General features: G+C 32.8%; 2 protein-coding genes and 1 long non-coding RNA gene across 3 annotated transcripts in view; all 3 read right to left on the reverse strand.

Moving 5' to 3' along the window:
* The window catches only part of LOC136275752 (uncharacterized), a 35620-nt gene extending 25243 nt beyond the window's left edge, over window positions 1–10377 (reverse strand). The window contains exons 1-5 of the mRNA XM_066085677.1: window positions 10305–10377; window positions 10042–10117; window positions 7741–7968; window positions 6545–6787; window positions 419–511 (exon numbers count right to left, since the gene is read on the reverse strand). Coding sequence (XP_065941749.1) covers window positions 419–511; window positions 6545–6787; window positions 7741–7968; window positions 10042–10090 — 613 coding nt within the window. The 5' untranslated portion in view covers window positions 10091–10117; window positions 10305–10377. The remainder of the gene's footprint in view (window positions 1–418; window positions 512–6544; window positions 6788–7740; window positions 7969–10041; window positions 10118–10304) is intronic.
* On the reverse strand, window positions 2194–3917 carry LOC136276640 (uncharacterized). Its single transcript, XR_010715183.1, has 3 exons — window positions 3805–3917; window positions 3313–3412; window positions 2194–2906 (listed from the first exon to the last, which is right to left on the reverse strand). It is a non-coding gene; the product is annotated as an uncharacterized lncRNA (long non-coding RNA).
* A 10482-nt stretch (window positions 10378–20859) lies between the features above and the next one.
* Window positions 20860–24640, reverse strand: LOC117688276 (myb-related transcription factor, partner of profilin-like). Its single transcript, XM_066085681.1, has 5 exons — window positions 24229–24640; window positions 23508–23575; window positions 23157–23309; window positions 22033–22095; window positions 20860–20954 (listed from the first exon to the last, which is right to left on the reverse strand). The coding sequence occupies exons 1-5, from the start codon at window positions 24447–24449 to the stop codon at window positions 20860–20862; spliced, it is 600 nt and encodes a 199-aa protein (XP_065941753.1). The 5' UTR covers window positions 24450–24640.
* Window positions 24641–27716: the final 3076 nt, after the last annotated feature.

Raw genomic sequence — 27716 nt, forward strand, 5'->3', positions numbered from 1 at the left:
TAGCTGTGTTAATTTTTTAAAGACGTCACATTGATAACCGCACATCCTAGTTATCGTTGCATTATTATAAACAAACTGCTAAGCTCATAGTTTTGAACAATTTGTCTTTTTCAAACGCGAATATAAGTAATAAACACCAATGTGGTATCACATTTGCCTTCAATCAAGACATGCAGATTGTAAGTAAAGGTTTGCTTTTGTGTTTTAAGAAACTCCATAATGAGTAAATTTACAATTAAAATGGTTTCATACATGAACAGAAAGAGGAACAGTATAAAGTACATGACATATCAATCAATTAATTAAAAGAATAGAAAACAAAAGATTTTTAAACTGTAATAGGGTTTCAATAATTTTAGAAAATTCAAACTACATTTAGTATTTTCGCACGATTGAGTATAATTTCCTGGAAAACAACCTCGACAGTGTCCTGTATATGCGTCACACTCTCTATCCAGACAGTGATGAGGGCATGGGTTCCGACAGCAATCACCATAGCTCCCGTGATGTCCTATTAAAATCAAATTGTCAACGGAAAATAAATGTTTGAACAAAACACTGGATGAAATATCTGGTTTCAGCGCTGCGGAAACCCTTTGGACATTCTGCGGAAACTTAAGTACTTTAAGTTTCCGACAGGTTTCAGCACGGAAACTTCAAGTTTCATTAAGTTTCCGCAGTGCTGAAACTTAGGCTGTCCATGAATCCAAATGGTTTCCGCAACGGAAACTTACTGAAACTTGAAGTTTCTGCATATTTTCAATCTCCATATACGTTTGGGATACATATTGTTTACAAATGGTTTCCGCGACGGAAACTTACTGAAACTTGAAGTTTCTGCATAGTTTCAACCTCCATATACAATTGGGAAACATATTGTTTACAAAGGGTTTCCGCAACTGAAACTTACTGACACTTTTTATATTTTTGCTTTCACAAAAGCTGAGCAAGGTTTCTACTTTATGTAAAAACAAAACAATTTCAAGCTGTTCCAAATTTATTTTGTTCAAAAATCTGAAATTGTTTCCAATAATAAATAAAATACAGCCAAGATACAATAATGAAAAAACATCCATATGGCAATTCCCTTATTAGGGACTTTTATTTAAAAAATGATAAAATTGCACAAGAAAAAAAACTCCCATAGAAATCTTTACATTTGTATTTTTTTTTCATCTCGATTAAATGCCTATCAAATCTCCCTTTAAAAATGCAACAAAGATCTTACTTTTTTAAAAATATGAATGCAATTTACAAAAAAACTGCACGTACATGAATAAACAAAGAAAACTTCACTGTTACATGAACATGATACACTTGTCTCAATTTGTTTTGAACTACAATGAATATGTACACCATAAAATATTTTTTAAAAGTCTAATGTATCCATCTTTAAAAAAAAATACACTACAAGATAGTAGTTGACGATAGAGGTATGACCCAGTTTTGATTTGAATATGTCAATAAATTCCAAAATGAGGTCAAAGTGACTCACTTACAAGTTGGGATAAACCTTTTTTTTTGTTAGTAATATAATCTAATGTTTTACAATAGAACAGGATTTGATATCATTTTTCTGATAATCCATTAAGTCCAAAGTGAACTTTTCATTTCCACCCATGATGTACCAACTGATCAGATTTTAATATCATAAGCCTTTCAGTATTTAATAGATGACCCAGAGGGAGATATGAAAAGCTTGTTGGCCAATAAAAAGCTAACAATGGAGCAGTCTGTCAAATCATGTGCAAAAGTATGATGTACACATTTAATTAATTATGCTGATTGCAACACACTTCATTCCTGATGAATATTCTTCTTTACACACGGTTTACCTTCCTACATTTCACTACTTTATCTACATTAATATTTTTAAATCCAAAACATGAAGTAAAATATACATTGTTTATACATTACAAGTATTACTACATGTACATGTACTTGCTTTTTGTAGCATGAATGTATAAAATACAAAGTATCACACAAATCATTCACCTTACAATTCTCATCAATACCAGCATTTTACTTATGATATAAAAGCTAATTCCAATTATATATTAGTTACATAACACAGATTAAAATAAAACCCACATGGAAACAACTTTCCATCCAAGTAATTTTTTTATATAAAAATTGTAATTACATGGGGTATATGTTGTCTTTATATATTTTCATATACGACATAATTGAATATTGTTTGGTGTATTTTATCATTTCTATGACCCATGCATTCATCTCCTAATGCAGTGTTTTTACATTTAAGATTGGTTTCTTAATTTTTCATATATTGCTGCAAATAAAAACTAAGTTATCAATAAATGTTTAAACAAAGAAAATGGAAAAAAAAGTAGTTAACACTTATCAACTTGGAGGTGTGAGGATATATGTTACATGGAGTCTAATATTTTATGCAATATTTGCAAATACACATGTATAACAAATTATTTAAGAAAATGAAAATTAATATCTGCAAGGTCTAATCAATCATTTAATAAGTCAAAACCATGTGATTTTCTAAGATTCTAGCTTACAGACAGACATTGTAATATACTGGTATTTGATCATATAAAAAAACTACTATTATAGTTTATAGGTTTTTTGAAATGAGAATACTTTACAGTTAAAAAGTCTTGTTCTGCAGAGGTTTAGTCGGGTCGTTGAGATGTGTCCATTCGAATCAATAAGGAGTGTCCTTGGCTGTTGTTGATGTAACCCGAGTCGTAGTTTATGGAAATAGGCCTTTTTGGGGGACTTTCGAGCATTGTCCAGACCGGTGAAGCATTCATATGATCACATCATGGCTACAGCAGACTTAGTACTTCTGGACAGTGGTAGCATTAAAATTCTTCTTCTTGCGATGAACTTGTTCCTTTCACTGGGCTGTACTTTATGTCTGTTCTATTTATCTTAAACATGAATAATTAAGTTTCATTTGGATTTTTAAACAATAAACATAAGTCATTCAGCATAACATGTAATAAAAGCATTCTGAATAAAATTCTGAATACAGAAGCTACTATGCAGTTCCCAGTTGTTTTTTAAACTATGTCATATAATGACTACAGTAGTATCTGGTCTAAAATGTTTCATTTTATGTTTGAAGCTATGTTATTTTCATTTTGATTCAATTATTGTTTGTTGAACAATGGAAAAACTTATCAACAATAAGTGTGTTTCACCCCCCCCCCCCCCCCCCATCAACCTCCTTTTCAAGAACTTAGACCTGGATTTCCCAAAAATTACTACAGTAAATTATAAACATCCAACACATGTATAAGTTAATGGTGAACATAATCAATTTCAAAGCAATACCTTGCGTTCACATCGTCCAGCTGGTCAAAACATTCACCCGAATCACCGAACAGAGGATGCAACTAATCACCGGAAACATTGACTTTGTATGCTGTCAATGCTGAAAAAGAAAAACGTAAAAGATTTCATTTTCCGGATTTAATTAATAAATTTTGTTCGTTACATTTAGAGTTTGTAAATTGTATAATGTGCGAAAGATTCATTGTTCGTCTTGTTTACCAACCAAGCATTCATATAATAGGGACGTTTATATAATTATATATGTGTATACCCTGGATAATCTTGATTATCATGCATATAAAGTTGGTTAACGGTTAACTTGGCCAAAACGTATATTTAAAAGAGATACGGTAATAAAAATTAAAACGCCGAACCAAGTTTGAAAAAATGACGCCATCTTGATTTGATGGCGCGGGATTTCGTTTACAAATGAGAGATAAATTAGAGCCTTGAAAATGTTATTGGGAGTATCTATATTGTGAATTAAGTTACCTTGACATGAGTTCTTCGTTCCTGCATTATCTCCTTGTTGGAGAGGCTATTAATGCTTCTCAATTCTCCATCTTACAACAGCACCTTCTTGTCCATTTTAACCTTCGCTCGGAATAATAAAGTGCGCCAATACTGACCAATCAGAACCCGCTAAATCTTGTAAAAGTGCATCTTGGGATAGTTTAAAATGAATACTGTTTAATCAAAATTATCATTTTTTACCGAATAGTATACTTTTTACATGTATATTTATTTTAAATAAGTGGCGTGTGTTTGTTACAATTGTATTTGTAACACGTGATTAAACAAAAAAAAATGGCCGACCGTTTGTTTACAAACGTCTAATGAAATTAAACAAGTTTTAATGAGACATATGTATCAGATTTTGTCTTTAACTATATTTTTTTTACATGTACTGATGATTTTGCCAAACTAAATATGATAGAGCCATATAAAGTTTACTGACAAGTTAGTCTTGACTTGTCCAATTTTCACCGCTATTCTAAGCACGGTCATCATGGTCATATTCTTATTCAAAATATAGGGGTGTGAAAATATTATGTTCATCACAAAGCAGGTTCTGCATGAACACACAGAAATCACAAATATATTTAGATGCCGATCTATTAACGGGGTCCTGTTAACAGAGTTCACCCGTACGGTGAATTTACAACTACGATGAATTGATGGCAATTATTTTACAGTTACACATGTGCACTGATTGGTCATGCGATGAACAGTACGTTAAGAATACTTATGAAATTAAAATACAAACGCGTTAAACAAGCCGGGAAGTAAAACGTACACGTCGGACTGATATATAAACAAAATATAATTTTAATTATTTGGTATACTTTCTACATCAAATGTATACGAATGTATAATCAAATTTTAAAAATGGGATTAAAATCACGTGCACCACATGGCTAGTGCTTGATTTTAAACTGATTTTGTAATATAACGTATAACTTCAGTAAAATTATAAATAATGCTTATTATATCTTATAACAGAAAGTAACATGTGCATGTTTCATAAACATGTGTCAATATCTGTGTTATTTAACAGTATAGAAAGTAAATACAAAGTATAGAAATGCACGAAAAACATAGGCGTCGAACCGGAGGGGGGGGGGGGCTAGGGGGGGAGCTTAGTGCAAAGTTAGACTTAACCAATAGGCATATAGCCCCCCCCCCCCCCCCCCCACTTTTTCTCGCTGGAAATGTAATTGTTCCTAAATTTACCTTGAAAGATTGAGAAGTTGGAGTAATAGGCATACTAGCCCCCCCCCCCCCCCCCTCCCCCCCTTCCGTCGACAAGGATTAGGAATTTCATGATATTGGGGAAAAAAAATTGGGTTGGGAAATTTATTTTCGGAAATATATAGTATAGGTATACCCCCCCCCCCCCTCCCACGGATTAAGATTTTCATGATTTTGGGAATTACGGTTTTTCCTCAATATTTCTGAGGATTAGTCTAGCCCCCACCCCCCCACCCCCACTTTCAATTTGCTTCCGACGCCAGTGAATCATGATACAGTCATACATGTAGTAAAGTCTGAAATGCATGTAAATAAAATAATTAAACAATTATTATATTAGACTCAAACTCCAAATGGGTTTTACTTGTTATTATCAACTGTAAAATTTAAAAAAAAAAATCCTGTGTACATGTGTTGGCGTGGTATTTAAAAAGAAATGAATTAGCTCTAAACTTCAGGTTGTACGAATATTTGGTACGATTTGTAAAAATTTACAACGACTTTACCTTAATTTGTTTGCTTAATTAGTTACTGAACCTCAAGGTTCATTCAAATGATAACGAAATGATTTAAGAAGGAGTCTTACAAAATAGGTATATTAATTTATTTTACTAAATAATAATAATTTACTTATCAGTTTTACTAACTCAGGTACACACAATTTGAAAAAAAATTCCCGCCGGGCTCCAGTTATAATCTCACGCTCCGTACTGTGTATATGTTATGTAACAGTCTTTTGTTCACTCCTGACAGAAAAAACCCTGCAATCCACACAGAATATACAGGAAAATCACAGAGGAGGTCACCTGGACAAAGAATGTATACACATGTATACACGTGCCCGAGTACCTAAGATTAATGATTTCATCATATGCATTAAACAAGATCAGACATCAGTTTTTCTTTTCAAATTCAATTAATTACTTAGTAAGGTTCTTAATCGCCTTATTTGCCACATTTGAAGATAGTTACATGTATACATATAGTTTCAGTCACGCTGAAACCTTACTATACATTTTAGTATGTACGGATTCATTATCATTAGGCTAGAATTAAAATTAAACCTGTTGAAAATAAATGATATCACTATTAAACTCAAATCAATTTTAGTAATAGTTTCAGCAATGCGTAAACCATTTGGAATCTTAACTTAAAGTTTCAGCATACTGAAACCTAGCGGAAATGTTCTGAAATTGATTGATATTTCCATAATAATTTACACAACTATTCACACGATTCAAATTTAGTTTCCGCATTGCGGAAACCATCAGGAATCTTAGACTAAAGTTTCTGCTGACTGAAACCTAACGGATACTTGCTGAATCGATATAATGGTTTCCGCATTGCGGAAACTATACATGAAACTTCAACTTCAAGTTTCAGCAAGGTTTCCATATAGTTTCAGTTTTGCTAAAACTTGATTTTTCATCCAGTGAAATTTAACATGAAACTTAAGATTTAAGCATGTGAATATACTCACCGTATACTTCTACCTCACATAGTTCATTGTAGGCATATTGTGACAGGTACATGGGGTTATTATAGCGACTACGTTCATTGTAGTATATGACATAACGTCCATAAATTAAACAGGGAACTGTCTGGTTCACTGATGGTGATCCTATTGAATCGTCTTTGTAACAAAGATGCCCACTATCTTTAGATGTGATATTGGAAATGTAAAGAGAAAATCCTGCCATTCGATTGACAAATGGACCTGGATCTAAAATGCAGATAATAATTCCATAACATTTATGTATTGATTTAAAGGAAAGTTCGATGGTCTAGGAATGCATTTTGATAGTCCTTATAACCAAACCAAATTTTAAAAAACCAAGTCAAAACAAAATAACTCCTTTTTAAATTAAACCCACAAATTAAAAAAAAATGTTATTAACCAAACATGTTAATTTTTGACAGCGTTTTGTTCCTAAATTGTTTGATATTGGCAGAAATTGACGAGCGAAGTCAGTCTTTATAAAATTTACATTTAAATAAGTGTTCGACCTTTTATGACCTTTATTTGATTCAAATGAAGTAATATACTCATATTGACAATAACAAAAAAACACAGTTGTGTTTACGACACTTTCAATTAAACTCGTATACTGTAGATTGGCAAATAATCACGATGGTTTTAATTTCACTATTTTTGCGATTAATATTTTCTTGCGAAATTAACTCATCGTGAATAATATCATTAGTTTTTAAAAACGTTTCAATCTTATATTCTGATTAATTGATTTTAAGCAGCGTGGACTTAAACCCATCGCAATTGGTACTTTAGTAGAAATCGTGAAATTTTAACATCGTGGAATTTAAACGACTTACAGTAATATATTGGAATGTTTACCAAAATACATGCAATAAAAGAGACAAAAAAGTAATCGAATTAAAAAGTGTTAACGTAGTGTTCCAAATGTGGATTTTTTGTATTAATGGGTAGCCCCCTTCATCCCAATTTACATACTGGACAAACAAATGAAATTTAAAACCACAAATAAGCAAATAACCAACAATCCACAATAATTGGCCCCGACAATTTTGATCAAAATGATCTCTTACTGTATTTCTTCAATGATTAGCTACATGTTTCAATTAAAAAATAAGCAATTCATTTGAAGGCTGCTGAAAAACTTTTTTTTTTACATGTGCAAGCAAGAACGAATAACATACTTTGATTAGACGTCCTGTAGAAAATATTGATGTGACTGATGTTAAACACATCCCCCAGGTCCACTCTCCATTCAGCTGTGTAGTAACCGTCAGCGTTGAGTGTACACTGACCTCCCCTATAGCTCCGATCAGTGTACAAACCATCTACGGCATTCTCACTCCCATAGTCATTTTCTTTATTAGGCCATGGATGTGCTTGCCATGTAGGTTTATTCAAAGCTATATTTTCTTAACAGATATAAAAGAATATTAAGCCTTCATGAATAAGTAAATATCTGGACATTTAATTCATAGTCGAAAGTGCATGTCTCTGTTTGTTACAAGAAGGTATGAATTGTTGAAAAATGATTTTTTTTTAAGTATACATTTATTATACTAATATGTTAAAACAGGAATACATGTACCACTAATAAGACACAATAACGAAAACAAAAACGTGTTTATTATCCCTTCGCGCAACTTGTTGCGAAGGGGATATATCATCGCTACCGTGCGTGTGTGTTTTCGTATGTGTGTATGTTTGTGTGTGTGTGTGTGTGCACTCCATTTCAATTTTCTAGTAAATTAAGAAAAAAACTTTCAATAGAATTTCCTCAACCTTTCCACAAATATGTCTCATTGTAAAAGATCATAACACATGCAATGTCATATTAAATGGTCAAACTTTTATGCAAAAACTTAGATAAAATTACACCATTGTAAAGGAGGGAGGCATACATTATGACAACATTCGTTCAAAACTAAAAAATATTTATCATAGATTGCACACTTCTGTAAAATAACAAATAAAAAATGTCATGTGCCTTTCCAAACCATTAATACTATTACAAATTATTATTTAATTAAATCAATGTCATAAACAACTTTGTATACGAGTTATCAATCTAAATTTCTGAGTAAGAGTTATCAATTACCCAGAGCGAAAGTAGCGTGACAGAAAAACGTTACGGTGAGTTAATAGAGTTAATAGCTTAATGTGTGTTTTAATGAGATAGGTAAAGTTAGCTACTAGTAACTGGCTACTAGTAACTGGCTACGAAAAGTAAAAAAAGCTAGCTACTAGTAACTGGCTACGAGATGAAAGAAACTTGGCTTCTAGTTACTTCTTACTGTCCATGTGAGAAATAACACATACCAAGGATTTCTATTTGTGTTCTTAAGATGTACATTGCACTATATCACTGTCAATTTTAAATACATCTCAAGTAGCTGTATATAGAGACTGAAGATATATGCCAGACATGCTAATATTAACATTCTGTCAAGTCACCCACATAATATTACGACACACTTACTCAGATATCTCTCTATGTAGTCAGCTACTTGTGCGTTTCGTTACAAATATCATTCTTTTTTGTCGGTTTTGTCAATATATCTCAAGTAGCTGAATACATAGATTGAAGATATATGCAAGGCATGCTAATATCAACATTCTGTCAAGTCATCCACATAATATTACGACACAATAACTCAGATATCTCTCTTTATGTAGTCAGCAACTTGTGCATTTCGTCACAAATATCTGTATCTTATGTCGGTTTTGTGAATATATCTCAAGTAGCTGTATATATAGATTAAAGATATATGCCAGACATGCTTATATCAACATTCTGTCAAGTCATCCACATAATATTACGACACAATTACTCAGATATCTCTTTTATGTAGTCAAATACTTGTGCATTTCGTTACAAATATCATTCTTTGTTGGCGGTTTTGTCAATATATCTTAAGTAGCTGAATATATAGATTGAAGATATATGCCAGTCTTGCTATTATCAACATTCTGTCATGTCATCCACATAATATTACGACACTAGTACTCAGATATCTCTCTTTATGTAGTCAGCTACTTGTGCGTTTCGTTACAAATATCTTTATTTTTTGGCGGTTTTGTCAATATAACTCAAGTTGCTGAATATATTGATTGAAGATATATGCCAGACATGCTAATATCAACATTCTGTCAAGTCATCCACATAATATTACGACACAATTACTCAGATATCTCTCTTTATGTAGTCAGCTACTTGTGCATTTTGTGACAAATATCATTCTTTTTTGGCTGTTTTGTCAACATATCTCAAGTAGCTGAATATATAGATTAAGGATATATGCCAGACATGCTTATATCAACATTCTGTCAAGTCATCCACATAATATTACGACACAATTACTCAGATATCTCTCTTTATGTAGTCAGCTACTTGTGCGTTTCGTTACAAATATCTTTATTTTTTGGCGGTTTTGTCAATATTACTCAAGTTAATATTATTCAAAATTTAATAGGTTCACACTTACCCAAAGCACATACGTGAACCATGCACAATAACATAAGAACAAAAGTCATGACTTTCACGTTGCCACACACAGTTTTCTGAAAAAAATATCTTATAATCAATATAGCCCTTTACTGAAACATAATCGTATATTAAAAATGTAAAGGTAACCTGAAAGAAGGGTATATATAATTACATTATGCACTAAACGTACTATTTTTTTAGCTATGTTTATATAATATACACTTTAATATAAAAAAAATAAAGAAATCATTTAATTCTTACCTTAATATTGACAATGAAAATTCTTTACAAACAAATTGTGTCCGTATTTAAGCCTCAATTACTTGTACTTTTAACAAACACGGAAGTATTTTAAGTCCCAAACCTATTTGCAAGCATTTCATACGTCATGTCTTAATGCATCTGCAAACAGGGCGTTTCTATTTCAATGCATTTTGATGTTTATCTTTGGTTACATAACTACGCATTCTACCTAGCTTTCTTACTATATACAATCAAAGTCTAATGTTTTGCGGCGTAATTTTATTTTTAATAAAAGTGCACGAGATAAAAATGTGTAAGGAAGTGATTAACGTACCTTTCTCATGTTTGTAATTTTAGGATACGAACCTATATACACGTCTATGTGTAGCAATTTTGCAGTCGTTTTACGATGAAATCAAACAACGCAAAAGACAATTACATCATGGTTAAATACATTCAGATATATTTTTACTGAAAAACCTTACACTTTACCTTTTAGTAAATAATTCAGATCCATGCGTCATAAGCTTGTTTTTTTTATGTTACTCCAATTCAATCGTGTGCACATTTAGAAAGCAATTTTAAAATATGTACATGCATATTGGAGTTTTTTATCGATCAAACTTTGCTTCATTGAATTTTTGTCAAAGAATTTGGTGTATTTTTTTCTTTTTTAATGATTTTAAGCACCTTGTTAACGTATACCCAGATGTATAAGCCCTGATACATTTTTTAAGTAATATTTTTTTCGGTATTATTATTTGTTGAAAATATTTCTAGAAGTGTGAAGGCCTCTTCTAATACACGTTTTGGGCTTACATAAAGCTGGGCTGTATCGCACTCAGTGCTACTCTCAGTCCATCGTCTACAGGGGGTATTGCCTTAAACTTTAATTCTACATTATATAAGGTTTTTTTTATTGAGACAAGTTTGTAAAATAAGGACAGAATACAACAAATGAATAACAAAAGTATCACACTGTGCGTATAATTGTTGGTTTTATCAATTCTGGGAATTGTTTTTAATGGCGTTAAACAGGAATGTGCATTTACATCTTAGCAAGGGGATATAACCTACAGAACCGTTTGTGTATTTTGAACATTTTCACGTTTTATATAATACAAATCAATGGGTTTTATCATGGATAGGGAAGACATATACTACAAATTACAAAATTCGTACGTCTATCGGTCCGTCTGTCTGTCCGTCAGTCTGTAAGGGTTTTTTTTCTACATTTTAGACTTCTTCTCCTTAACCACTGAGCCAATGCAACCAAACATGGCACATACCATTATTGAATAAAAGGGATTCAAGTTTTTTTGTTTTTTTTAAATAAAGAAGAAAAAAAGGGAAAAATTAAGGATTTATTAAAAAGGACTATGTGCAGTTTTATGCATTGTTTGCCCCCAAAATCAAATTTTAGAAAAAGCTTTAAAAATAAGGTGAAAGATAGTTGAAGTCATATTAAAACTATACGTGTAAAAAGTTATCACAACAGTGACGTCATAATGTAAAAATGACATAAAGATTGCTCTTTTTTCGATAATTTGATGTATTGTGGCAAAATATTGGTGTTTTCCGATTGTTTTTCGACTGAGAAACATCGAGTACAGGCTTGCTCAAGTACCATTTTTAGTATAATGTGTATAACTACCTGAAGAAAGTATATGTTAAATTTGCACTTGAGCAGACCTGCGCTTTTTACTTCGAAATGCACAATATAGAGCAAAAATGAGAATATTTTAATTTGTTTGCAAATTTGCGGGAATTAGGTCATTTAGGTGACGTCATAGATAAACAGCTAATAAGCAATGATGACTAAAATCAAGATTAAAGTTATAGGCATCCTTTACACAATGATTTGTGAAGATTTTATTTTTATACGATACTATTTAAAAATTGGTTGAAATCGGGGTAGATATTTGACCATACCGTAGTCCTTTAGTGATATTTTTCAAAAATCTTCTTCTTAAAAACCATCTGGCCAATAAAGCTGAAACTTGTATGGAAGCATCATCAGATAGTTTAGATTCTAGTTTGTTCAAATTATGGTCCCCGGGGGTAAAATGGGGGCACAATGGGCTGTCGAAGTTTGACATAGAAATATATTGCGTTAATCTTTAAAAAAATTCTACTAAAAAACCATTAGACCAGAAAAGCTAAAAAAAAAACTGTTGTCGAAGCATCCTAAAATGGTGCAGTAACGTATGTGAAGTGTCATCAAGCAAGGTATATCAAAATTTGGTCAAATTATGATCCCAAGGAGTAGGGTAGGCGTTGAATGGAAAAGGACCAACATTTGTGAAAGCAAACTTATATAGTGTAGATTCAAATTCGTTAAAATCATTTTTTTCAGCAGGGTGTAGCCAAAATTTGGAGGGGGGGGGGTCTAATTTTACCAAAAAAAAACCCACATTTTAAATTGACCAAAAACAAATGTCATGTTTTACTTATATGCAAGCATTTTGAAATATTGCTGTTTGATTAAAATTGTTTAGACTTTGGCCCTAAGACAAGTATTTTGCTTTACAAGTTTGATGTAGGTTTATATCCCATTTGATTTAGATCTTCTTGAGAACGGTAATGTTAAATATGTGGAATGACTGTATTGTTACAAAAAGGGATCAATAATAAACAAAATGACCAAGGGAAAAATGTTTTTTTTTTAAATAAAGGATCTCTTAGACAACATTGTCCATAACTTTTTTTTGTACGAGGGGTTGTCCTAAAATAGCGTAGACAAGTGGCGTTATTCAGTTAATCGAAGAAACAGACAGATAATACTTGTGCCACAAAGGATTTAGGTAATTTGCATTTAAATCATGTTTTAAAATTAAATATTGTTTGATATTAAATAAGAGAAATAAGAGAATGTTAACTCAAAAATTCGACTTGCGGCGCAATGTTAAAAACGAAAAGTTAAAATCAACATGATGAAATGAAAATTACGAAGAAAAGTACTTTTCGCATGAAAAACTTAAAATAAAAATTACATTTATATTTGTTAACAATTCAATTATATACCCAGAATTTATTTGGCTATAACAAAGCTTTTAAAAAATTGATAGCGTATTCTGTGAGAAATTGAATTGTTGACTAATAATAAAATGACGACGTCAGCATTTAAGACGGCGCAGCGGTAAGGGAAACAAATTGTATAGACCTTGAAACAAATACTGAGTGGCTTTTGAAGTAAATGAAATTGACAAAATCAGTTAGAAATGCATTTTGTGAATAAGTAGTCCAACAACATTGAACACATTTGGACGAGTATGGTGACAGAGAATAAAAAACCAGACCGCCAGACTGATAGAAATGGACGTGAAAATGCTAAACAACATATTTCGGTAGGACAGACGTTAGACAAGTAATACAGGGCACGTTTGGAGTCGGAATATAATTTGTAATTAGTAAATAGTTTTAAAAACAATACTAGAAATGTATGTTGAATGTGTACTCAGGGTACATTTTCAAAGAGGTTTTTTCAAGATATATTTGGAAATAAAACCTAGATGTTATCGTAAATGATGTGGAGGGTGAAGCAACAACGTTAAGATTGGAATTTTTTGACGTCGCACATTGCGCCGCCTAACAAAACTTGTTGTTACTAATTATTCATTTTCTCGAGAAATAAAAAAAAAAGTACATATTTGAATTTTCAGTATTGTTTGCCAAAGGGCCGTTTAAGAAAACATAGAAATCTAATGAAATTGCGATGAATAGATTTTAAGTTATGTGTTCTGTCTACGCTATTTTGGGACAATCCTCGTATATGACTTGGTAAAGCTGATTTTATGATGTATAGTGTTGCTCAGGTGAGCAATGTAGCCGATTGGCCTCTTGTTGTATTGATCAGGAAATACCAGGAAACTTTTTCATTAATGCGCCTAGCGCATTGATAAAAACAGTTTTCCGTTTAATTTTTCCTTTGATACGTCTATTAATTAAAATATTCTTAGATACATTCTTATCATTTTATTAAACATTTTCAAATTAAAAAATGTGAAATGACATTTTATTGATCAAAAATATAAATATTGTAAATGAGCAGCGCTTATGAATACAAAAGAATAACAGCAACAATATCCCAAATGGGTGCATCTTCAGCTGATGCGTAGCTTTTGAGCTGACTTTAATAGATTTAACACAGAAAGATAGTTGAACTCTCAACAAGCTGAATTGAAAACGCTAGGAAAATACATGCGTTTGCTTTTGAAATTATTCACTGTACAGGGAGATTCGTTAAAAACTGGTTTTGATGCGAGTTAGATCGCTGGAATATGCAGCTGATGTCATGCAAGGAGACGCAATAGTGGACCTGTCGACAAAAAATAGTTTTTATGTACGACTTTTGTATATGTTGTGGTAAACAGATAACAGCGAGGTACTTAAATGATATATCTGCCGCTTGGAATATGCCGAAGGAGTTGGTGCACTACTCAGAGCTTTGCTTTCCGATGCTTGTTCTGATAACCGATCATGTCCGTGAATTAATTTTAACTCATCATTACCAAACTAAATCAGCTGTGTTACCTTGAAAGTTTATAGGTTTTTATATTAGTTATAATTATTCCAGGAATTAAAACAACCAGCCTCGCCGTAAATGTTAATCGTTGAAATAAAGTTGACTAAATATGAAAATAGAGAAAAGTAAATATGTGAATATCAATTATTTTTCGACCAATCAGAAGCGCTAATATCTTAATAAACTAAGAAGTATTAAATGATATATTTTTCACAGGAAAACCTTCTGCAATTCAGTCAACGAAATGGTGTACTATATACACACACAACGTTGAACTTGTCTGTAAAATTCAATTTTTGAAATAGCCCTACTATTATCTATTAGGTCTTTAAAACATCAAAATAAGAGTAATAATAGTTAACATAAACATACCGTGTGTAGCTGAATAAATACAGATTGTTTGCAGCAGCATTAATTCTAAATCTACATGACTTACACTAAATTATTTTATCTTGAAGTATTTACCAAATATATATAAATACATAGATAACCACTGAATGTAACGTCAATATAAATTATGGCTGATCTTTGTGATATGCTTATTCTATCGTCTTTTTTCTTAATAATGTCTTATAATCTAAAATATGTATCCGTTTTTATATTGATGCATTATATTACATCTCCTATTATAATATACTTCATTTATATCCATATTTGACGGAAGCCATGATTTTAGAGTCACTATGCTAAGGTATCCCACTCTTCAATGTTCATGCTCAAGAATTTCTTGAGAAGTATATAGTTTAAATCTGTAAACAAAACAAAACTTAAAAATACAAAGATAATGTTGTGTACATATTTTATAATAATAATGTTCTGTTATGAATAAACAAATAAAATCATTTTCATTTAAAATATAATGATCATATGCGCAATGAAATCAAACCTTGAGGTGTGAGATAGCTTAACTACAGTGAAAACAGGTTTGTTAAAATGGTGAATTTAAAAACAAATGTCCTGATCTAGGATGGTTGCATAATTGACATAAGGAATGCATTAGGACAGTGTGCAGTTTTGCAGTTCTATATCGGGATATTTTTTTTTAGCCTTCGTGGCATAGAAAGAAAAAAATACATTAATCTTAATTCAAGTTCATATATAATGTAAAGCAAGCTCAAATAAATTGAAATTGCTTCGTTATAGCAGTATGTTTGGACAGATACATTATTAGGATGCCAAAAAATAGATTGCAATACATATCAATATTAAATCTTAACAATCCTTTGAACATGATATGCTTCATATTTCTTTTTTTTATAATTAAGTATGTACCTGCTTTTTAAGGGCAAATAACATCATGTACATACGTTGACAGGAACTTGAATACACAGATATGTTTGTGTCCATTTTTTAAACACGGAAGCAGCTCCCACAAACTCTGTCAAAAATTTGTAATTATGGATATTCTTTCCCAGAGAGGGGCTGGAGTTGGTGAATAATTATTTCGTAAGAAAATTTATTTTTTATGGCTGTGTTTAAAATATTATTTGAGTTTTTCGAACAGTCTTAAAGACTTAAACACGCATTATATATACGTTCATTGTAAGTACATGTATGTTCGTGTCTTTCGTAGTGTGGGTGTGGTAGACTTTACATTTAATATAGAAGTCGTGCGAATTTCGAAACATGACTGATGATATGATACGTGATCGTCTAGTGTTAGGGACCAAAGACACAGCATCAAGAGACAGAATGTTAAGAGAAGCCGACTTAACACTGGACAAAGCTATAACAATGTGTTTGACAAGCGAAAGAACTTCATCACAGCTGCAGAAGTTAGAACACAACACCAGTCATACAGCCAGTTCAGAACAAGCAGAAGTTAAATACGTCAGTTCAAAAGGAGACAAAACCTATAAACCCAGAGAAAAACATCCATTCAAAGGTCAAGGGAAGAAACAGCAGAAGACTGTACAGCCAAAGAACAGTGCAATGGTTATTAAGTGCAAGTACTGTGGAGGCACACATCCACGAGACAGAGACAAAAGCCCAGCTTTCGGACATACATGCTGGAAATGTAAGAAGAAGAATCACTTTCCAAAAGTTTGTAAACAGACTACTGTAAACAGTATCCAAGAGGAAGACACAAGTGACTCGGACTCTGATTCTCTATATGCTGTGAATTCTTCGTCTGGAAAACAGTGGTTCGTAAAAATCCACATGAGTGCTAGTGGAAACAGTTCTAATGTTACCTGTCAATTGGATAGTGGGTCTACCTGCAACGTAATAAACTTTAGGCAGTACGCTAAAATCATGCAAACAAGCGACCCCCACTGAAACCTACCGAGAAGACACTAAAGCTCTACGGAGGGAAATCGAAACTCATTCCTCTTGGCATTGCAACCTTGAAATGCCGGGTGATCCAGTCTGGAAAAACAGAAAATCTGGACTTTTATATAGTCGAGATGGACCAGACACCTATCCTCTCAGCAGAAGCTTGTGAAAAACTTGGATTACTGACTGTCAATGTAGTTCACAAGCTGACAACTACGTCATCACAATTTAAGCCATTGTCCAAGGAACAAATTCTTGATGAGTTCAAGGATGTATTTGAAGGACTCGGTGAGTTTGAAGGCGAGTACCACATTGAACTTGACCGAACAGTGAAGCCAGTACAGAGACAGCCAAGAAGGGTACCACAAGCTCTTAAGGGAGAAATTAAGGAAAAAATTGAATCTCTAGTCAAAAGAGGTGTTCTCAAGAAAGTGTCATCACCAACAGATTGGATTAGTAACATGGTTGCTGTCAAAAAGCCTGGTAAACTGAGACTGTGCATTGACCCCAAAGACTTAAACTCTGCTATTAAAAGACCACATTACCAAATGCCAACTGTAGATGATATTCTACCTAAGATATCAAAGGCCAAAGTGTTCACTGTGATGGATGCAAAAGAAGGTTTCTGGCACGTGAAGCTGGACAAGGAATCCAGTCTACTCACCACATTCTGGACTCCATTTGGAAGATACCGCTGGACACGTTTACCATTTGGACTCTCATCAGCACCAGAGGAGTTCCAACGAAAGCAGCATGAAGTATTAGAGGGCCTTCAACATACACAGGTCATTATGGATGATATCTTGGTCTATGGATCTGGTGAGACTATGGAAGATGCAATTAGGGATCATGATTTTCACCTACAAGCGCTTCTTCAAAGAGCACGTGAAGTAGGTCTGAAACTCAACAAGGAGAAGTTAAAGCTGCGACTCACTTCTGTCAAGTATATGGGTCAGATACTTACCTCTGAAGGAATGTGCCCTGATCCAGATAAGGTGAAAGCTGTTGTCGAGATGCCACGACCCAAGAATGTTAAAGATGTTCAGAGACTTATTGGACTTGTGACTTACCTACCCAAATACTTACCACACTTATCTGAAACTTGTGAACCTCTACGCAGACTTACCGTTAAAGATACCTTATGGCACTGGGAGTCACAACAAGAAAATGCATGTAAAGCAATTAAGCAACTAGTCAGCACCGAACCAGTGTTAAAGTACTATGACGTGAATGAGGAAGTGACTATTCAATGTGATGCATCTGAAGTTGGTTTAGGAGCAACTCTAATGCAGCAAGGGCAACCAGTTGCGTATGCGTCCAGAGCGTTATCTCAGACTGAACAACGCTATGCCCAAATTGAGAAAGAATGTTTGGCAATAGTGTTTGCATGTGAGCATTTCGATCAATACATCTATGGCAGAGACTTTGTAACAGTCCAGTCTGATCACAAGCCCTTGGAGACAATTTTCAAGAAATCCTTATTAGCAGCTCCAAAACGTCTTCAAAGGATGCTACTTCGTCTCCAGAAGTACAATTTACGAGTAACATACACCAAGGGAAGCGAACTTTACATAGCAGACACTCTGTCCAGAGCCTTTGTGACAGATACCGAATACATTTTCAACGCATTTTCACAAGAAATCTCACAGATTAATCAAAGTGAATGGATTCCAAAGATCAGCCATGGAAGATTTCAGCAGATCAGAGAGATGACTAACAGTGATCCAGTACTACAAACACTCAAGACTGTCATACTTACCGGCTGGAATGACCGTCAAGAAGATGTCCCAGTAGCAGTCAGAGACTATTGGAACATACGTGATGAGTTATCGGCTCATGATGGATTGATCTATAAGAGCAACAGAGTCGTGATACCAAAAGTTCTTCGCCCTGAGATGCTCAGTAGAATTCATTCAAGTCACCTTGGAACTGAAGTATGTTTAAGGAAGGCAAGAGATGCAGTTTTTTGGCCTAATATGTCAGCTGAGCTACGCGACTTCATATCAAAGTGCAGCACTTGCAACAAAATGCAGGACCAACAATCAAAGCAGCCTCTTATCACACATGATGTACCAAAAATACCATGGACAAAGTTAGGAGTTGATATCTTCACTTACCAAAACCAAGACTATCTAGTTACTGTGGACTATTTTAGTGATTTCTTTGAGCTAGATATCCTAACAGACACATCAGCAATGACCGTAATAGATTGTTTCAAGCAACAGTTTGCTCGCCATGGGATTCCGGATACCGTTATTTCTGATAATGGACCTCAGTTTAAATCTGCAGACTTTCACACCTTTGCTTGTGATTGGGAATTTGAACATTCTACTTCATCACCGTATCACAGCCAATCTAATGGCAAGGCGGAATCTGCTGTGAAAATTGCAAAGAAATTAGTGAAGAAGTGTATTTCTAGCAAGATTGATATCTGGAAAGCAATTCTAGATTGGCGAAACACTCCTACAAAGGATATCAATTGTAGTCCCGTCCAAAGACTGATGTCTAGGAGGACAAGACATTCCTTACCAACAGCCGCTGCTCTACTTGAACCAAATATCAGCACAAATACCCATGAAAAGATCATGCGTAAGAGACAACTTTCAAAACAGCAGTATGACAAATACACTAAGGACCTTCCAGAACTACAGATTGGACAACACGTTCGAATGAAGAAACACCCAAATGATAAATACTGGCAGTTTGGAACATGTACCCAGTCTCCCGGGAACAGGTCATACCTCATCGACTTAAATGGAAAGTCATACCGTAGAAACAGAAGAGAGATGCGCCCGACTAAGGAGGCTCATGATGCAGAAAGAACAGATCCTTTACCCTACAAGCCGGAGGATGATCCACTCATGATTACAAATGAACGTCCCCAGTACGAGAGTGTGAAGCAGCCTATTGCTCCAGAACCACAAACCGCATTTGGATCTTCTAGAGAGACTATCACATCTCCCGCAAGTGACAATAATTGTGCAGTGAATGCTTCAACTAAATTGCGTGGCAGCTCAAGAATTACCAGATTACCATCAAAGTTCAAGGACTTCATTATGAATTAAGATACATACAAACAGTATGAACTTTTAATTGAAATGTGCATTTTTTTTTCTTTCGTTTTAAAGAAAGGGGGATGCTAGATAATGTATTTAGTGCCACCCTGTATATTGTGCACAAGTAGTGCTTACGTCATTAGTTGTAAAGTTTTGAATAAACACATAAAACCTAACAACTTACTTTACCTGAATATAAAGTATAAATAAAAGAACATACATTGAAACATTTTTTCCATTGTTGAATTCTTTTTTATTTACAAATAAATTTTAACATACATTTTTTGACATATATCTAATGTAAAAGACAATTTAAATGATTTCATTAATTCAAATTTATTTGTATTTTCTGCTCTGATAAAACGCATTAATGAAGGATTTGTTTCAAATCAATTTGATCTTTCAAGGCTATAAGGAACATTTTTTTATCGACATTATGTATAATACTGTATTATCTTTAATAATTGCTCCAGGCACTAAGAAAATATTATTATTTTAGAGTTCAATAATCCTGTTGTCTAATGCATACAAAATATATCAATAAAATATCACTCTGTAAACTAGTAATACATATACTATACTACTTGAGTATATAGCTTATTTTATAACATCACTACTTGACTGTAATTTGGGGAGGGATTACATGGGCTTTGCCTGTTACCCAATCCATTTGAATTCTCAATAAAATATGTTTATATTAAATTAACAGGTTGAAAGATTATGACCCAGACACAGATAACAAGTCAATCTTACCTCTGCTTTGCTTTTCTTTTGAATTTACTGTCCTCTGTGACACAGATGATGGAGCTGATGCTGAATTAAAAGAAAAATTGACTACACCTGAGGAACAAGTCGAAGGGTGTTGCACTCAACTTACTTGTTCAAACTGATGAAATAATTAAGTTATTGAAAAATTATAAAATAAAATTAATACACTTTTTTACAGACTTGTTTAAAGATTGAAGGGGTAGAGTTGTGTATTAAATGTATTTTAATCATGTTAAGGTGGCCCATTACACCTTGAAATAGTTTCTCAAATCAGCAGAAAATCAATTGACTTAAGGAATGAAATTCAAGTTAACTTGCAACAGACTGGTGTTCCATCCAGGGGAGTCAATGACTCTCATTCGCTGGAGATAAGCGCTAGCTGGCCCTATGGGCCTTCATGGCACGGAGAAGGATTTAACTTTTAACTTAATCAGAAAACGTGTTACAACCAGACTTACATGTTAATTGTTTTGATAGATAACATATGATGCATAAGAAATATATAAAATTCAAATAGGTGAAAATATATGCAATTTATATTAGGATGAAAATTATTATTTTTAAAAATTCAACTGAATACTTATGAACTAGCCCTGGGCCGATTCAAACTTGTGATCTGCAGTTCACATATTGATACTTTATTACCACTGAGTTGCAATGATATTCAAACCATTCGATTGATACAAAAAAATCAACAAAACAATTAAATCACCATCTAATGAGGTAGGGTCTTAAAAAGCATCTTAATGTAGTGAGGTACGGTATTTTAAATTATCTAGAGTTGATTAAAAATATATAAAATTTGAATTTTTTTAAAGAGCAATACATGTAATATAATTTTGGTTTTACCTTGTAATTTGATTGGCTATACAAAAATTCATCTTTAATTATATTTTCATAACTTGCCAACTTCACGTCAAAGGATGTGCTTGCATAATGCATTAATCTGCTTGACATCAAGCTTGATTTTTGTACAGATTAACATCATTTTTAAAATTAGACGTCTTATTAACTGCAAATGATAGTGAATATATTTGCGGTTTAAAGCATGAACTGCCCAAATTTATATGTTATACCAATATATCATAGGAAAAATTTATAACTTCATTGTAACAATACTCACCAACTGTATCAACTTGACTTCTATTTGTCTCTGTCTCTCTGTTAGTACAAGTGAATGTTACATCTAAAATTAAAACAAGGTTATCCATGTACTTAATCCATGTTAATCATTGGTCATTCAGCAGATAATTTACATCACAATACCCTTATAGATATTTCTCTAGTATGTAGTATTTTAAGAGAACTTGATGGCAGTGGCCATTATCAAACTGCATTTATATCCTGTAGTATAATTTAAGAGCTTGTAATAAAGAATTTGAAAATATCCAAATTTAAATAATGGTAAATCATATGAATTTTCCTTTACCTAGTACCAGTAATTATTTATCGCAAAACATATCATCAAACACTTTTAGGTAGATCATTGACCATCCTCCTGACAGACTCACAATTTCTATTTTGGCTGGTCTGCCCACCAAAAATCAAACACTTTTAGGTAGATAATTGACCATCCTCCTGACAGACTCACAATTTCTATTTTGGCTGGTCTGCCCACCAAACATAAATATGTAACGTCATTATATACCAGCAAATTAGCAAAATGTTTTCATGCATCCATTCTGGTGGAATGGAATTCAACAACCTGTGATGAATGACTGAATGCTACCAGTACACATGTACTTAGAATTATACTTGCATCTAGCTGTATTGGAGGGTATAACAAAACAGTTATTGAATGGGTATTAAAGGTCAAATGACCGTTTTTATCTACAATGAAGAGTAGACAAATTAAATTATAAGCAATGAATTGGGACAGTTTACACTATATAAACCGCTTCAAAAAGCATAAACTGTTTCAAACGATTTTATATCGCATAAAACTAAAAAATATTGAATTCATTGCTTATAATTTAATTTTCCTACTCTTCATCGTAGATAAAAACTGTCATTTGACCTTTAAAATGACGTAAAATTCTACAAAATTCAAACAATACGTCAGGCGTATTGATACATTTTTGACGTTAGTCTTACTATGACGTAGGCAACATTCTTTATATGATATAAAATAATTTTTTAGTCAATCAGAAAGCGCATTACAACCAGAATTAAATAATATCGGTGTATGACTGTTTAATATTTTCTGTGAATTCTTATAAATTTAAATATTAGGTTTTGCTTTCTCACCATCACTGTCAAACCCTTCTTCTAGACCCAAAAGACTTGGCCTTCCTTTTTGTCGCTCAAGAAGCACTTCTTCTGCTTCTGTTAATTCAAGTTCCACTTGTCCCCCACCTGTCTTCCTGACTTCTCTCTTCAGGTAATCGATTTTCTCTTTTGCTGTTAAAAAATGAAATGAAATATTTTAAGGTAAATTATGGGATGATGTTTAAATGTTTTGTTTAAATCTTCTTAATATTTTACAGCCAGCCGTAGTAATTACACATGTTAATTAAAATAAATATGATATTCATGCCTTTAATTAAGTCTATACATGTACTAAATACATGTACATATATATGGTATAAATAAACATACTCCTTTGTTTAGCATTGTCGTACTTTTTTCTGCACTCTTCTGGGGACCTCTTGCTGCTGGTAAATTGTCTACAAGAGTTAATATATGTTAATTTAAGCTTATTTTTTTCAAGTCATGACCTTAATGATTCATAATCAACAGATGTAGATCTCATTCTGAGTCTGTGTAAGAAACTTGTCTTCATTTGTCACATTTTCTTATTTTCTTAACCTTGCCCAAAATATATCAATTTACTCGAATTAAATCCATAGCAAAATGGGTTCTAGCTACATGTGTACATGTATTCTTATTGGTTAATTATTTTCTGTTTTCTGTCAGGAAAATGTTAATTTTTTGATCGAACTTATGATTTAATCAAAACTTTTATAACTTATTGAGGGAAAGAGGTATTGTTTAGTAATTCTTTAATTTTTTTAGGGAATCAAAATTTCAACAAATAACATCAAATATACATTAGTACTAGATTCACTAGATTATTGTAACATAACACGGTAAATATAATAACATTGATTAAAATTAAACATAATGTAGTAAAATTAATTTGCATATTTTGCTTATTTTATTTAGGCCTAATAATGTTTGCAACACATTATTTTAATATTTTCACCTTCTTTATAATTACCTCCAATGCAATCTTCATTATTATGATAAACTAGCTACTAATATAGGCTTATGCTTCTAAAATAAAATCAGTGACCTTTTTTTTTTAGAACTTTCTTACGCATTTATAGCATCTGCGACCTCCTCCCAACCCTGCCTCCTCTTAGCCACGCCAGACTTCCCCCCAGGACCCTTGAACTTCCCAAACAGCACATCCTCCCTGTCCAACACGGCAGATATAAGACACGTTTCCTCATCTGTAGACCACTTTGTTCTTGTTTTTTTATCGCTAAGGTCTACCCTTTCCTTTAAGCAAAGTTTCTCGATGTCTTTTTCTGCCATATTGCGATGAGTACAAATAATCCTATCGTCTGCAGGACACTGAGCAGCCGATGGCACAATTTCCCGGTGCGTTTTGTTGTCAAAAAGTACCTCTTAATGAATAAATATTTCGCGGAAAAGGATATTATAAAAAGTTTTATCAAAAGTATTGTAATAACTCACCGTTATATTGATTCAAGACCTGTCGTCAATATAAATACATGTAGCAGGGCGCCGCCATTACAGAAGAGTTTCAAAAAAGCCGCTTGTGCACATAACAAAAAGTTAGAATACGAGCTCGAAAATTGGAGTACAAACTCCCGGGAGTACGTACTCGAAATCTTTTATAACCTCAAAATTTGATCGCGTACTCCTAGGAGTACGATTTTGATTTCGAGCTAGAGTTGGAGCTGGAGCCCGAGCCAGCGTTTATAACCTCCAAGCCTGGACAAGAATAAAGGGGTATTTTCTCAAATCCTGAAATCTTAAACAATGGAAATACTATTCCGTGTGGGGGAGAAGGGGGAGGAGAAGGTATTAAGTATTTTTTCTTTATCTTCAATTTCACTCTTAATTTCCCCATTTTCTCTTTCATTTATGATATCCCCGTTCCCAAAAATGGTCTTTAATCCAAATTTATGTATGTTAATTTAGGAAAAATGTCTGTTGCGAGAATAAGTGAGAGAGCCAAGCCCCACTGGCCATCCCTGATACTATGTGTTACGTGCTTGTTGTAAAACCCCAAAATAGTCATTCAAAATGAATTTAGGCGTAATAGCACATTTTAAAAAATTAATTTAAAGTGTACCACGAAATACTTGTGGGTTTAGATATTTTATACGAGTGTGTGTTTTTCTATTAGTGTGGCCATTCAGCTGATGCTTTTCTCATGCGTCAATTATCATAACTACTTTTACTGACTAGGTTAAGTCATTCTAAATTTCACTTCCTTGTTAGTGTAATAAAAATATGCCTTCTTAAAGTTTTATTTCTAAATGCAACAGCTGAAAATCTACTGGTAAGTAATTAAATAAGTTTTTGAATGTGTTTATAAAAAATAGGGGGCAAATGTAACGGAATTATCATAACAAGAATATAGTATAATGTATACGTCTACAGCTGATTATTATGATAGCAATAAGATATCGTATTCGTAACAGTTAATAACCATTTTTATTTCTTTTATTTTATTACTTTTTTTGCGGGGGGGGGGGGGGTGGGGGGTGGTAGTAGGGGGTTGATTTTTTAAACGTTCATCAGTTTAAAAATATAACGTTAGATTTTTAAAAATGAAGCTGGAAAAAAGCTTTTTTTCGCAAAAAAGCTATGTTTCCAGTATGTATGGTTTTCTCCCTCGGGTTGTAGCACTCTATTTGTCGCTTGCTGCTTCTGGGCAATTCTGTGTGCTCTGTGCTTCCTTTCATGTATGAATTCCACATTACTTACGTGAGATAAAATAATTTTTCTTGTGTTGTCCAGGCTCCCAAATCAATCTCAGTCGGTAATCTTATCTCCTTCCCTAGCATTAACATGTTTGGAGTAAATCCAGTAGACAAATAAAGATCTCTATTAATGTATTGGTGTCATATTTGAATAGTAGAATGTTAAAACCAAAGGAAAAGTGGCTTTCTACTAGTCAGAATTAATCCAGCTTTATTATCTTTCAAAGGAAAATGTATCATTTTTCCTGGAAGAAAAACTTCAACTTTTGACAGTTTATAAAATGTTTATTCAACTTTTTTCAATCATCATATCATTCTACACATTATGATATTTGATTTTTATACGTTCTCTGTACCGAATCTTCTACATTTTACCCATTTAAGCTATATTAAAGTGCAATAAAAAATCCGGATTTTTCTGCGTTTATTGTATTCCTATATATTTTATATTTGCAAAAAAGTACTGTGCAAATTTTAAAAAAAAATGAACGACTTTTTTTGGCACTTCACTAACATAACATATATTTCAAATTTAAACCCCTGCTATATGTAATCAAATGACATTTCTTTATTCTTATACCGAATAAGCCGTCTAAGCTTTCGCATAAGATATTTTTCTTCCTGTTTTGCGTTCTTTTCATTCTACTATAATGGATCTGACTTGCACAGCTTGGAAAGTGACTGTAAGTTGAAACGCCCGCACTTCAGACCATTACAGTTGCAGCACTCTTGCATACATGTAATTGTAAGTATGATAACAAGATCATCAGATATTTGATTCATATAATGTTGTCTTTCTGTTTAAAAACGTTTTCACTGATCTAGGCATTATTCAACAATCAACAAAATTAAAACTTAGTTCATAACGTTTTGATTCTGATTAGTTATTGATAACTTATTCATTAAGTGTCATATCAAGTTTTTGTGGAACTTTGTGTGGTTAATTTTATTCATAAATGCGCATTTCGAAAAAAAAAAAATAAGTCATGAAAATCAACTTCCTTGTTGATACTATATTATATATCCAACCTTGAACCTTGAGATAAATGTCGTTTGTGTCTTTTGATCTTTTAGACCGATAAACGTTTAATATTCAAGATAAATATAATTCAACATAAATGAGAGATCTTAGATAAATTTTATCCTAATGTATAAAAAAAATCTCGTTGCAATTTATCAGTAGTGAGTTCATTCTTTTATATCTCAAAAGAAAAACTAAGATAATTCATGTAGTGTCATCTGAATACCTGAATATCATAAATACTAACAACGTTTATCTGTTTAACAGAATACAGTTGAGATTAGCTCTTTTGTCCGATTTTTAAGTGTTTACGTAATAAAACAAAAATTCAGTTTGGCGTACACAATGAGGAAGTTTCTGGTTGTTGTTTAAAATGGAGAATGCAATCCAACGTAAAATTGCTGATTCGGTGTTAGTTGCTACAGTTTATCCGAGATCTGAATATGACTCATAACATTTTGTTCGCTATGTTAGTCTTTGTTTTTTTTACGATAAACATAATTATGCTAAGTGAAAGGAATTGTAGTATTTGAACCAAAAATTTACCGGAATGATTTGCTCTCAAATTAAAAAAATGTCAGATCACTTTGTAAAAAAATCACTCTCTAAACTGCAAAATGCCGAGTTTTCAGCTTTTGACTTATCTTATCTTGTATTAGTACTAAAGTATGGTAAAGGTAGTTTAAACAGTTTACAGAATGCAAAAAATGAACTGGCTGTTATGAGTTCTACAATTGAATGGAAAAGTAGCATGGCAAACTGTTGCTTTAACTCTTATGTACAAAATATTTCAGCGCTGTTGATTGACGTTGAAACAACTTTGTT

Source organism: Magallana gigas, chromosome 1 (genome assembly GCF_963853765.1).
Source record: "Magallana gigas chromosome 1, xbMagGiga1.1, whole genome shotgun sequence".
Classification (NCBI taxonomy): domain Eukaryota; kingdom Metazoa; phylum Mollusca; class Bivalvia; order Ostreida; family Ostreidae; genus Magallana; species Magallana gigas.

Excerpts from the sequence above, each read along its gene's own strand:
- LOC117688276 (XM_066085681.1), bottom strand. The coding sequence starts at position 24,449 with ATGGCAGAAAAAGACATCGAGAAACTTTGCTTAAAGGAAAGGGTAGAC. Across the intron at positions 23,576-24,228 it reads GTCGCAGATGCTATAAATGC|ACAATTTACCAGCAGCAAGA; the intron begins GTAAGAAAGTTC and ends TAACTCTTGTAG. Across the intron at positions 23,310-23,507 it reads CGACAATGCTAAACAAAGGA|CAAAAGAGAAAATCGATTAC; the intron begins GTATGTTTATTT and ends ATTTTTTAACAG.